This window comes from Panthera leo, chromosome C2 (assembly GCF_018350215.1).
Source record: "Panthera leo isolate Ple1 chromosome C2, P.leo_Ple1_pat1.1, whole genome shotgun sequence".
Taxonomy (NCBI): domain Eukaryota; kingdom Metazoa; phylum Chordata; class Mammalia; order Carnivora; family Felidae; genus Panthera; species Panthera leo.
In genome coordinates, this window is record NC_056687.1 from 100,305,613 (window position 1) to 100,320,337 (window position 14,725).

The following is a 14,725-nucleotide window of genomic DNA, read 5'->3' on the forward strand; positions in this document are numbered from 1 at the left end:
TTATTCTATTTATCATTTAGTATATAGTATTTATTTGGGTCGCATAATAGATATTTTCTGCTGTGATTACAATTTAATTTTAGAATTAAATAATAAAATTTACAAATTACGCATCAGGTGATTAAACATATCTACCTTATTGTTTTGAAGAGTCTAATATTATAATGCTTATGATTTCTGGCAATTAACCTGTATTGTGTTTTTAGCCTACCTTTAGATCCCAAGCACCTAGCTGTTACTTTCCTAGACAACACAACCCTTATTTAGTCAGTACAACTCAATATTCATCAATGGGTATAACAGCTGACCTCCAGCTGAATACTGCAAGTGCTCGAATAAAGCTACCTTCTGAACCCATCCCAACACTTCGTGTGGAAGTGAAATATCACAAAAATGATATGCTGCAGTTTAAGGTATGTTTGATATAAACTATCCCAATGCAAGACTCATCTCTTAAGACAAGATATTCTAAATAGATGGATACTTGCATTTTTAATGTAATATTAAGGACTATTAATTGAGTTGTAGATGTTTTGATTTTATAAAAACAATTTCTTTTCCAATACAGCTTCTTATTTTTGCAAATTTGTGAATAATTAAACAAGTGGTGGTGACTTAAAAATTTCAAATTCTTGCTAAATACATATGTTACTTAGAATCAGATTATGACGATAGTCCCATTGGGATAAATAAAACAGAAAAAAAAAGAAACAAAACGGGATATTTACTATTTCCATTATTTTTAAACAGTGACCTGAATTTTCTGACCAATACAGTAAGACATTTAAAAAAAAAAGTCTTTCAACAGGTACACTTAGCAGTTTTGTTTTTTTTTTTTAATTGAAGTACAGCTGACACACAATGTTACATTTGTTTCAGGTGTATAAGATAGTGATTTGACAAATGCATACATTATGCTATGTTCACCATGAGTATAGCTACCATCTGTCACCATAGAACTTTATTACAGTACCATTGACTATGTTCCCTATGCTGCGCCTTTCATCCCTGTGATGTATTCATTCCGTAGCTGGAAGCCTGTATCTCCCACTCCTCTTCACCCACTTGCCCATGTCCCCATCCCTTCCCCTCTGGCAACTATCGGTTTGTTCTCATTACTTTTTGCTTAAGAGCGCCAAAGGAATCCATTAAGAAAACTATTAAAAATGACAAGAAAATCAAAAAGACTAGATGTAACTGTATCTCCCACTCCTCTTCACCCACTTGCCCATGTCCCCATCCCTTCCCCTCTGGCAACTATCGGTTTGTTCTCATTATTTTTTGCTTAAGAGCGCCAAAGGAATCCATTAAGAAAACTATTAAAAATGACAAGAAAATCAAAAAGACTAGATGTAAAATAATATCTCCAAAAAATGTTTTGGTGTATTCTGTTATTCACCATTTAGAAATTGAAATAAAGGCAAGTCCCAATGGCAAAATTGAATGAGAAAAACAATTAAAAAAAAAACACAAAGAATATATCAAAAATCATAGGAGTAAATTGACTTTATAAGAAAAAAACGTAAAAAGTATTGAGGTATTAAATAAATACATCAAAAAATAAACAAAAAATCCTAATTAAGACTATTTTTTAAATTAATTTTCTTTAAGTTCATCTGGAAAAATAAACATATAATAATGGCAATAGTTAAAACTCAAAAAAAGAGGAGATGATATAGAATTTGCAGAATTAAAACAGTATGAATTCGGAGCACCTGGGTGGCTCAGTTGGTTAAGTTTCTGACTCTTGATTTCATTTCAGGTCATGATCTCATGGTTTGTGATTTCAAACCCCATATTGGGCTCTGCGCTGACAGCATGGAGCCTGCTTGGGATTCTGTCTTCCTCTCTCTCTGCCCCACCCCTGCTTGCTCTCTATTTTTCTTTCAAACTTTAAAAAAATAAATGAATGAAATAAAAAATAAATGATTTTATTTTAACATAAAATAATATTAGAGTACACATTTTGGTTAGAATATTAATTAGCACACTAATTCTGGAAAACAGATATCAAAGACCTTACAAATTTTAGTAAAGTCTGTCTGATCTAACACTATCACTTCTAAGAAATCTACTGAGGAAATAAAGACATGAGTAAACAAACTACCATTACCATTCATTGCCCAATCAAACATGTGACCAAAAACATTGAAACAAATTCTGTGTCTAACCATGAAGTGGTAAATAATTTTGTGTAACCATATAAGAAAATATTTAACTCTAAAAATTTGTTTTTGAAAATTTCTCATAGTATGAAAAATGAATTATAAAACATTAAAAAATGATAAAATGCAATTCATAATTTGATCCCATTACATATATATATGTGTATATAGATTTCTGTATAGATATATGGGTCATGGATGCAGAATTAAGAATTATATAAATAAGAATTCTAATATCTTGTTTCAGCAATTATTTAAGTTATATAATGATTATTTGCATGGTATTTCAGCAATATGAGCAAAACATTTATTTTCATTATTTCTCTGCAATAGATTTATGATCCCCAAAATAAGAGATATGAAGTTCCAGTACCTTTAAACATTCCAGCCATGCCAACAAGTACTTATGAAAATAGACTTTATGATGCTGAAATCAAGGAAAATCCTTTTGGCATCCAGATTCGAAGGAGAAGCACAGGAAGAGTTATGTAAGTGATTGAATTATTTGACATGAGGAATATTTTGATTGTAGAATGGAGGGGGTAAGATTATTTTCACTGTGCTAGAGTAATATCACATTAAAAAATAGTTTCAGTTCTATTAAGTCACTTGCCCTGTTTCAATATCAAAAAACATTTTTTTAATGTTTATTTGGGGAAGGGGCAGAGAGAGAAAGGGAGACAGAGGATCCGAAGTGGGCTCCCACTGACAGCAGGGAGCCTGATGCTGGGCTCAGACTCCTGAACCATGAGATCATGACCTGAGCTGAAGTCAAAGTTGGATGCTTAACCCACTGAGTCACTCAGGCACCTGTTTTAACATTTTAAAACTAAATAATTATCACACTCGTGGGACTATCATTAAGATTTGGAAAATTTCATCTACATTTTGCATATGATTGATTTAATTATTATCACACTCATTCAACTAATCAGGTTGGAAACCAAAACCAAGGCTCCTCTTGGAAAGTATGAATGTTGTAAAATAAGTTAGGTGGAAATGTGTTATGTAAATATTTAATTAGAAATTAATTGAAATTGAAGTTTATTAGTTCTGGAATCTGACAGAGTTAATACTATCTCTGCCAGGTATTGATGAAAAGAAATTATGATACATACATCTCTCTATATTTATGAATAAATTATTTATGAATGAGTAATTATATGAATTAACAAGTTTATGTAAAAAACATTTTACTTTAGTAAAAATAAGAGGTTTGTAGACAAACCATAGTATACTAAAAGACAGTTTATGTAATTTTAGCCTGCCTGTCATTTTTTAGAAGATGTTGTCAGGAATTGTCAGGATGGATACAGATAATGAAAAAAAGTATGTCTGTACTGTTTTAAAAATTCTGTTGGTATGATAATATTTTTGTTTCAAAGGATAAGTGAAGTCATTTTGTAAAAAATTTCTGGTACAATGGCATTATTTGTTTTTATTTGGGAAACATTATTTTTAGTAAATACTTTTCCAAAATCATTAATATAGAAATTTAAATATGTCTCAAATTCTTTATAATTCTTATGTTTCTTTTTCCTGCCAACTTTTATCTCTTCCACCTTTATGCTTTTACAAATGACTAGAAAGATGATACATTCTCTTTGATACATTTCTTTTTAAACAATAATTTTTATAAATACAAAATGAAATTTTTCATCGTATTTGTATTTTGGATTTGTATTTTGGAGAAATTACGGAGAGCTTGGAATTAAAATACCCATCATGCCTTATAGTTTATTTTGATTTTGATTTCATTTTATTCTATATGTAGCAAAAATTTACAGAGGACTTTCAGTTTCTAAGACATATATTACTTCTGGGTCATATATTATTTATAACTTTATATTAATTTTATTTTAAAAAGAATTTATATCTAAAGATAAATGTATAATCATATTTTTCTTACAGTTTATTTTATTAATAATGCTGAAAAAATGAAACCTATGTTAGATATTTTTTAACCTAGTCAAAAGAAAAATGTATTGCGATAATTATTTTCATATTTGAGTACAATAAGGTATATAGAGAAAAATATTATTTGTTTTCATATCACATAAGAGTTACCATTATTATTTTTGATATTATTTTCGATATATTTATTGGATTTGAATTGTTTTCTTTTCAGTTGGGATTCTCACCTGCCTGGATTTGCTTTTAATAACCAGTTTATTCAAATATCTACTCGCCTGCCATCAGAATATATATATGGTTTTGGGGAAGTGGAACACAGAGCATTTAAGAGAGACCTGAACTGGCATACTTGGGGAATGTTCACAAGAGACCAACCCCCTGGTGTAGGTACCAGTATTTGACTACTCCATGAGGCAACTAAGACCATGGTTAGGACAGCCACTTCTCTGTAGGCCTAGACTCAGCATTAAAGTTATAACAAGGGGGCTGGAGATCTCTAGACCTGCTATAGAGATTTAAAATAAACAGACAAACAAGCCACAATCAAGTACAGGTGAAAGCACAGGATTGGATAGATACCATCACTGATTACAGTGAAAAGGGAGATTGTGACCCCATTCTTTACCTTCTTAATTGCATAGAAAGAATATTCAAACTCAGAATCCCCTGCCAGGTCTACTTTTACTCTAGCTTTTAGAAATAACTGACTAGGGTTCTCCTAGAATTTATTTATTTATTTATTTTTTTACTGCTTTGATATTGATTTAATGGTAACTTTTTACTTAATGATACCCAGCTATAGTTGTGTATGTTAGGGGGCCATACTACTAGTTACATCTTTAGAAAATGCTTTTATATGCTCATGTCACTTTTTGCTATGTTTTGTCTTATTAATGGAATACATTTCATGAATATTTCATGCATTGCACAATTAATATTAACTATAATTATTCTAAGCATATCATAAAAAACAATTTTAATAAAAATACTAGCTCATTTCTATTTTTCACGTATGATGTGAATCTAAAGCATGTATTCAATATGAGATTATAAATGTGTATACTATTGCAACTACTTTTTATTGTTAGGTGCTCAAATAATTTTTATTTGTATCATAATAGTTCAAGCTTAAGTTATGAAGGCTGTTTTTAATTTATATTGATTTGAAAGAATATGTTTTACAAAATATATTTCTTTAAAAACTATTCAACATTAGTATTGACATTAATAAGTTAATATAATCTTGATTCTCAATATATGAATTTACTTTCACATGCTAATTAATTAGTGGGATACATATGGGTCAAAGATGTCAGCTTGAATAGGGATCATCAACTTAAAAGTTTTGTGAGTTTTGATAAGTCATTTTATAACCCTGAGTATAGATTTTTTATTCAGGAAAGACCTAGGTAAAAATTAAAGTAAATGTTGTATACACTATTACATAAACAAGATATTATCATTTAAAATACTATCATATAATATTATATAAACTTAGATATCTTGTAATCATTTCTTAGAAATTTTATTTTTGAAAAAGAAGTGCCAATTTATAAATAAATTAAGACATATGACCTGTGGAAAGAAACCCAACTACACCAATACCAATTTTTTATATCAATTAATGTATTTGTGCATGTTACAAATTTATATATTCATTTGCATGCTCTGAAGCAGTACAGGTTTGAATAGTAAAGCAATTATTTTTCTAAAGGAGATATATTTATTTTAGTACGTATAGTTTTGTGTACAAAAAGGAACCTTTAAATTCTTATAAGCTCAATCTTATAATGAATTTAAATATTACCTTGACAAAATTCATATGCTATTGCTATTTAAGCACTATATATTATGTTTATTTTTCTTATTTTAGTATAAACTTAATTCCTATGGATTTCATCCATATTACATGGCTCTGGAAGATGAAGGCTATGCTCATGGAGTTCTCTTACTTAACAGCAATGGAATGGGTAAAACAATCATTTGTTGAATTTCTTACATTTTATGTGATTCTCTAATAATCTAATTAACATATATATATCCACACTTATATTTATGTAATTATATTTTTTGATTTTCAGATGTTACTTTTCAGCCAACTCCTGCTCTAACTTACCGCATAATTGGAGGAATCTTGGATTTCTATATGTTTTTGGGTCCAACTCCGGAAGTTGCAACAAAGCAATACCATGAAGTATGATTGTACATTTTTTTTAATGTTTATTTATTTTTGAGAGAGAGACAGATTGTGAGTGGGGAGAGGCAGAGAGAGAGGGAGACACCAAATCTGAAGCAAGCTCCAGGCTCTGAGCTGTCAGAACAGAGCTCTGTGCAGGGCTTGAACCCACGAACTGTCAGATCATGACCTGAGCGGAAGTTGGACACTTAACCAACTGAGCCACCCAGGCGCCCCAGTATGATTGTACATTTTGTAAAAACCACAAAGTTTTCTCTGTAATATATTGTAACTCTCTTAGTTCACAAATAACGTTGTTGTTTTTTTTCCCCAAAGGTAATTGGCCGACCAGTCATGCCACCTTACTGGGCTTTGGGATTTCAATTATGTCGTTATGGGTACAGAAATACTTCAGAGGTTCAGCAAGTATATAACGATATGGTGGCCGCTCAGATCCCTTATGTATGTATATCAGTTTTTACAATAATGTTAAATGTGTCATCTATAAAAGCAAACTGAAATAAATATGTATACTTTAAAATTATTTTAAGCATTTGGCAATAATAAATGCTTAGTTTTTCATAGTACCTAAAGAATTGGTCATGAGATTTTTATAAAATGTTTTTATTAGATTGATGAAGGAAAAGGGATAATAACATTCCTCCCCGCCCCCTTCTTTCTAGTTCCATGATTGTGAGTTGTACTAAACAAGTGACTGTGCACTTGGTTTTCTCTAATAAACTTTGGGTGCCATAAGTAATCAGGTGTATTCCCCATATTTTCTTTATATGAGAATAAGAGTTCACAGAAACCTACTTCATCAACTGATGTGACAAATTACAGAGAAGAAAGTGGAGATAAAACTGAGTGATTTTTGCCCTGCAATAGGTGATAGTTGTAATGTTGGAACTTAGAATTTGAACACTTGCAAAATATCCTCTTCCCTCAATATTCAGGAAACTAAATATTACTGAGTATCTAGAAATAATAGTCCCTGTGATTTTATTTTTTAGCAAGATTAAGGAATCCTAGGGGGTCCTTCTGGGAGCACTTCAACAGTGACATCTAGAATACTTGGTATATAAGAACTTAATCTAAGAAAAATGAAAAAAGTCTCATTATAAGACATTATGCAGTAGAATCAAGTATATGGCTTCTGAATACATTATTATGAGGAAATTTAATGTATAGGTAGATGATATAAAAATATGCACATGGAAATTTTTTTATAAAAAGGGAGCTTTTCCATTATTTTGTGTACTATATCAGCCATACTTTTTATAACACCTAGAAGAAGAAATTGAATTAATGACTAGTAACAGAAAATAATTGACAAATTTGTTATTTTAGGTCTAAAGTGAAGATATCACGATAGAATCCAAGCATTTATTAGTTTAAACATGTTTGTACATATGTATTTGCAAGCAGTGTTTTGTTTATTTATGCTTGGGCTATAATTCTAAAAATGATTTTGATAGGTAATAAAAGAATCCTATAATTCACGGATTTAATAAATAATTATTTCTTCTCCTTTGGCAATATTAAAATTATTTGAAATTATCCCCTATTTGCTTTATGCTTCCAGAAAGAGAACAATGCTTTTTTCTGTATATAATGCACAAAATTCCAAATTGCCACTTAACATAATTTCATAGCCTCATAAATCTTTTACTCTTGTGTCTATTTTCTTTGAAAATTACATAACTAAGGATATGGACCTGAAAGACTCTTTAGAAATCAAAGTTGTTAAATGAATTGTTAACAAAACAGAACATTTATATGAACTTATTCATGGAATATTTTGCACCTTTAATACAGTAGTTTTATTTGTTGAACATTGTGTTACTTGATTAATTCTCTTTAGTATTACATGAAAAGGCATTTAAACTTTCATATTGGTATTAGTTTTATAACTATGATAGAAAGTGATGCATTGATTCCTGTGATTCTTACTTCACTACCACTATCTTCATATGTTTTAGGATGTTCAATACACAGACATTGATTACATGGAAAGACAACTAGACTTTACAATTGATGAAAACTTCCATGATCTTCCTGAGTTTGTTGACAAAATAAGACAGGAGGGAATGAGATACATTATTATCCTGGTTAGTTTATATTTTATATTTTATCTGGGTCTTATTATCTTGATATTATTAAGATTTTTCTTCTAGAATGATGTTGTGGGGGGTGTTTCAAAATAGAAAGACAATTACTTTAAACTCTACTCCCACATCTAATATTTTCTTCCTTTAACACTTTTATTTACATGGGCTGCTACCAGGCTATCTTCACATTTTGGTATATCCTTAGAGATCTAAGACTGAATCTGGAAGTCAAAGGCAAGCTGTCTTCTAATAATCATTGAAGCTACAAACTGGCCTCAATTTATAGAAGCTATCACAAAGTTATGATGGATTTTCTATTTCTATACAATTCTAAAATCATTCTCTGGGATTGCTTCTTATGCTTGTCATGTTTAAAAATTTGGCTTCAAGTTAGTGATTCAGTGGGGAGAATATTTTATCAATATCTTACAGGAAGCAAGCTAGGCAGCCAGTAAACCCACTGGGAGGAATAAAAACAAAACAAAAAATGCTAGTAATATTTCTTGAAATCATAGCCAATACATTTTCAAAAGTCCTTAAAGTTTCCTTCTAAGGAATTTAGAGGACAGTCTAGCTGGAACACTGCAGTTTATACTGTCAGTCTGTTTGTCAGTCTATGTGAGAGCACAGTAAATGATAACGTAATCATGGAAAATTATGTCTCATAACAGTGACCCAAGTGGCTGTACTTATATTCCAGAGTTACCTGGTTTTGTATTTCATTTTAATATTAGGATCCAGCCATCTCGGGAAATGAAACAAAGCCTTACCCTGCATTTGACAGAGGACAGGAGAAAGATGTTTTTGTCAAATGGCCTAACACCAATGATATTTGTTGGGCAAAGGTATGGAATTGATATCTTGAAATAAAATAAGTATAAAACTGTTATTTCATTGAAAATTTCTATTGAGTAGAAAAAAACTGTTAAAGACTTATTCAGAAGGAGAGATATATAATACAGAAATGTAATGATTTAGTAGCTAATAATTAAAGTAATATGTACTCTAAGTTTGACCCAAATTATTAGAAACAGAGAGAATTTATATTGCTCATATATCTAAATACTATTTGTTTCCTCTTTATATTGTCTTTTATTGCATTTCTTAGAATGTCTTGTGTTTTATTATAAAATTATTAAGAAGATGGTTGTTCATTATTCTACACTGCAAGTCATTTAAATGTTTGTACTTCTTTCATTAATAAAAGAGGCAATGTTTTTAAAAGCTATACTTATATTCCTGACTTGACTAAGGAATATAATTTACTGTATTTCACTTAAGCAATAATATTCAGACCTGGGTATATTAATATATTATAGAAAAATCCTGATTTGACTTATATATAAAAGAGTAAACAAAAATCCATTCATCATAACTAAAATGAAAAAGAAAAATACAAACAAAATTCCATAATATGGGACATAATGAAATGCAGTATGGAATTCTTTTCTCTCTTGGACCAAAAATATCACATTAGTGAAAGAAGTGCTGAAATTCCAACATGGCCTGTAGATTTCTAGGTTTTGATAATTGTACAGAGGTTATAAATATGTTAACATTTGGAGAAACAAAGTAAGGATATAGAAAAACTCTAGGTATAACTTTTGCAGCTTTTCTGTAAGTCTGAAAATATTTCAAAATAATGAGATAAAATAGAAAAATCCTACGATAAACTTAATGAGAAGTCATAACATTTTAAGAAACATACGAGTATAGCAGATTAGCCATAGAAAAGGGTTTTTTCCTTCCTACCTTCTTCTCAGTTTATATGTCTATACATTTTCTCAGATTCCTATCTTCTGTTCCATTCCTTAAAAGAACTACTCACTATCAGTAACTAATCCCTTGTAGGTAATTAGTCCTTGGGGATTATCTATATTTTTTTTAAATGAAACTTTCTGAAAGAGAAAGAGAGCTTTCAGCATGATTAAATTTGGACTCTGTTTTGTGTGTTTGTGGTTGGGGTAGAGGAAGACATTGGTAGATGGTGAAGCAGGGATGGGGGTAAGGGTTTGGAAGGGGAGAGAGAGACGAGGATATAGTACTAACTGTGAAAACTAAGAAGATACTTGCCTCAACATGGCATTATCCATTAGTTCTTCAATTCCTTTTAAATAAAAATATATTTATATGTAACAGTGGAATAATTGTAGAAACAGTTTTAATATACATTAAATAATTTAGTATGTGCCTTTATATTATTTCTTGACTAGAACCCTTGGTTATATGCATTGTTTTTATTTAAAAAAATGTTTAATGTTTATTTTTGAGAGAGAGTGAGGGAGACAGAGTGTGAGGGGGGAGGGGCAAAGAGTGAGGGGGAGACACAGAATCCGAAGCAGGCTCCAGGCTCTGAGCTGTCAGCACAGATTCTGACGTGGGATTCAAACCCATGAACTGTGAGATCCTGACCTGAGCCAAAGTCGGATGCTTAACCTGCTGAGCCACCCAGGTGTCCCCCTTTTTTAAATGTTTTTTTTTGATGTTTCATATGCATTGTTTTTAAAACCACTACCTTTTACAAAGGTTGGTATTCTTTTTCCTATTTGCCATATTAAAGAGGAAATTAATATAGCAGTTAGGAATAGTTTGCAAATGATACATCTCCAAAACATAAACTGAAAAAACAATTAAAGGAATTACTGAATTGGGGAACTTGAGTATACAATATGCCTCCAGAATTCTATTATAATTTATTTACAGCATGGTCATACCATACTGAATTTATTTTGAACTATTTTCCCATTTCTTCCTTCTCTGTAGGTTTGGCCAGATTTGCCCAATGTAACAATAGACGAAAATCTAACTGAAGATGAAGCTGTTAATGTAAGTTTTACAATGGTTGAGTACATAAGTAAAAGCACTTGGATTTAATGATCAATTTGACCAATAATTCAATTTGAGTATTTTCTTTAAAAAAGAAGATTGATTGTTTTTAAATTCTCTATACAAGACCATATTTAAATCATATGGTAGTTCTATTTTTAATTTTTTGAGGAATCTCCATACTGTATTCCCTAGTGCCTGTACCACTTTGCATTCCTACCAATAGTGCGCAAGGATTCCAGTTTCTCCATATCCTTTCCCAAACTTGTTGTCTTTGTTTTTTGAATAATAGCCATCCTAACAGGTGTGAGGTGATATCTCATTATAGCTTTTACATTTCCTTGAGGATAAGTGAATTTGAGCATCTTTCCATCTACATGTTGGCCATTTGCATGTGTTCTTTAGAGGATTGTGTTTTCAAGCCTTTGCCCATTTTTTAAGAAGTTGCTTGGGTTACTTTTTTTTCTTTTCCTTTTTCTTTTCTTTTTTTTTTTCCTATTGAGTCATAGGATTTCTTATATACTTTGGAGATTCACACTTTATCTGATATATAGCATTTAAATATTTTCTCTCATTCTGAACGTTGCCTTTTCACTTTGTTGCTCCTTTGCTGTGCAAAAACTTTTTTGTTTGATGTATTCAGTGTTTACTTTTGCTTTTGTTGCCTGTATTTTTGACATCATATCCATAATATCTTTGCTATGGCCAATGTCATGAAACTTTTTCCCTTTGTTTTCTGCTAGAAGTTTCTCAGTTTCATGTGTTACATTTAAGTCTTTACTCCATTTTGTGCTGATTTTATAAGATAAGGGTCCAATTTCATTCTTTTGCGTATGTGTATATCCAGTTTTCCCAGCACCATTTGTTGAAGAGACTGTCCTTTCTTCACACTTTTGGCATTCTTGTCAGTGATCAGTTTATTATATATGTATGGATTGATTTCTATACTCTATTCTGTGCCATTAGCCCATGTGTCTATTGTGCTGGTATCATTCTATTTTAATTACTGTGGGTTTGGAGTATATTTTGAAATCAGGAAATGTGATGCCTCCAGTTTTGTTCTACTTTATCAAGATTATTTTGGCTATTCAGGGTATTTGTATTTCCAAATGAATTGTAGAATTTTTTTTTCTATTTCTATGGAAGATGTCATTGATATTTTGATATAGATTGCATTGAATCTATAGATTGCTTTGGGTAGTACAGACATTTTCACAATATTAATTCTTCCAATCCATGAACATGGGATTTATTTCTGTTTGTTTGTGTCTTCTTCAATATCTTTCACCAATGTGTTGTAGTTTTCAATTCACAAGTGTTCCACCTCCTTAGTTAATTTTATTCCTAAGTATTTTATTAGTTTTATTGTTGTTGTAAATTGGATTATTTTCCCAATTATCTTTTCTGATAGTTCATTGTTAGTGTATACAATGCAACTGATTTTTCCATGTTGATTTTACATCTGGCAACTTTATTTGTTTATTAGTTCTAACTGTGTGCGTGTGTGTATGTGTGTGTGTGCGCACACCTGTGTGAAAAACTCAGGTCTTTTTGAATGAGCATGATATTAGCTGGGTATGTTTAATATATGATCTTTATTATGTTGAGATATTTTATTCTATTCTTAGTTTTTTTAGAGTTTTTATCATGAAAGGGTGTTGAATTTTGCCAACTTTTTCTGCATTGTTTGTTCATGTGATTTTTTTATCCTCTTTGTGTTAATGTGGTATACCACATTAATTGATTTTCATATATTGAACTATCCTTACATAACTGGGATAAATTCCACTTTTTCAGGGTGTATCACTTTTTAAAATATACTGCTGCATATAGTTCTCTAGTATTTTATTAAGGATGTTTGCATCTGTATTCATGAGGGGTATTATTGTGTAGTTTTTCTTTTTATTGTGGCATATTTGACTTTTTTATGAGGCTATGTGGACCTTTTAAAATGAATTTGGAAGTATTCTCTCCACTTCAGTTTTTTGGGGATAAATTTGGAAGGATTGGCATTAATTCTTCCTTAAATGTTTGGTCCACTTCTCTAGTGTAGTCATTTGGTCCTGTACTCCTTTTTTTAGGAGGTTTTTTTTACTACTGATTCAATCTCCTTATAGGTAATTGGTCTTTTCAGATTTCTGTTTCATCATGATTCAGTTTTACTAGGTTGTAGGATTCTAGGAATTTATCCAATTTTTTCTATGTTATCCTGTTTGTTGCTGTGTTTCTATAGTATCAGTTATAATGTTTATCTTCCATATCTGATTTTACTTATTTGACTTTTCTCTCTTTTTTTTCTTAGTCTAGGTAACAGTTTGTCAATTTTGTATGTGCTGTCTACAAGAAACGTAGTTTAGATTTAAGGACACACATAGGCTGAAAGTGAAGGGATATGAAAAAAGATACTCTATATAAATGGCAACCAAAAGAGAGCAAGGGTGGCTATACTTATATCAGAAAAAAATAGACTTTAAGTCAAAAACTGTCACGGGATACCAAAAAGACAGTATTAGTTATAACAGGTTCAATTCATCAAGAAGATAGACAATTATAAATATATATGCACCCAACATCAGAGCAGATGACTATGTAAACCAACATTGACAGAACTGAAGGAAAAGTACACAGTAATACAATAATAGTAGGAGACTTTAATACTTCTCCTTCAATAATGGATAGAACAAGCAGACAGAAAATCAACAAAGAAACAGTGAGCTTAAACAACACTATATATAGACCATATGGACTTAACAGACACTTACGGAACCTTCTACCCAACTGTAGCAGAACATTCTATCCAGTAGCACATAGAATGTTGGCCAGGATATATCCCATGTTAAATTGCAAAACAAATCTTAACAAATTTAAAACTGTTGAAATCATAACAAGTTTGATTTTTGGCCACAGTGAAATGAAACTAAAATCAATATCAAAAGGAAAATTAGAAAATTCACAAATGTGTGCAAATTGAACAACACACTTCTGAATAATGAGTGGGTCAAAGAAGAAATCAAAAGAGAAATTAGAAAATATTTTGAGACAAACAAAAATGAATATCCAACACACTAAAACTTATGGGATGCAGCAAAAATAGTACTAAGAGAGATGTTTATAATGATAAACACCAACATTATAAAAGAAGGATATCAAATAAATAACCTAACTTTATACCTCCAGGAACTATGAAGAGAACAAATTAAGCCTAAAACTAGCAGAAGAAAAGAAATAATAAAAAATTAGAGCAGAAATAAATGAAATAAACCATATCAAGGCAACAGGAAAAAATCAGTGACACTAAGAGCAGTCAATATTTTAGGTAGGCTAAATTATAATCATTAAGTCATACAAGTTCATGTGTGAAAAATTAGAGGAGGATTCTTACTTTAAAACTTACCAGATTATTTCTAGAGTTGAGCCAAAGAATTACTAAACAATATTCTTGAGGAAAAAAATCAGAGTCTCAATTGCAGGTATTACCTTGGGTAATATTAGCAACAGTGGATAGGAAGGCATGGCTTCTATATATAGATTTA

At 30.7% G+C, this 14,725-nt stretch overlaps 1 protein-coding gene across 1 annotated transcript in view; it reads left to right on the forward strand.

Annotated features, from left to right (window-relative positions):
* Nucleotides 1–14,725, forward strand: part of SI (sucrase-isomaltase) — a 98,574-nt gene that overhangs the window by 51,057 nt on the left and 32,792 nt on the right. The window contains exons 27-35 of the mRNA XM_042955265.1: nucleotides 207–413; nucleotides 2,499–2,653; nucleotides 4,294–4,462; nucleotides 5,953–6,049; nucleotides 6,161–6,273; nucleotides 6,592–6,717; nucleotides 8,238–8,366; nucleotides 9,101–9,211; nucleotides 11,130–11,192. Coding sequence (XP_042811199.1) covers nucleotides 207–413; nucleotides 2,499–2,653; nucleotides 4,294–4,462; nucleotides 5,953–6,049; nucleotides 6,161–6,273; nucleotides 6,592–6,717; nucleotides 8,238–8,366; nucleotides 9,101–9,211; nucleotides 11,130–11,192 — 1,170 coding nt within the window. The remainder of the gene's footprint in view (nucleotides 1–206; nucleotides 414–2,498; nucleotides 2,654–4,293; nucleotides 4,463–5,952; nucleotides 6,050–6,160; nucleotides 6,274–6,591; nucleotides 6,718–8,237; nucleotides 8,367–9,100; nucleotides 9,212–11,129; nucleotides 11,193–14,725) is intronic.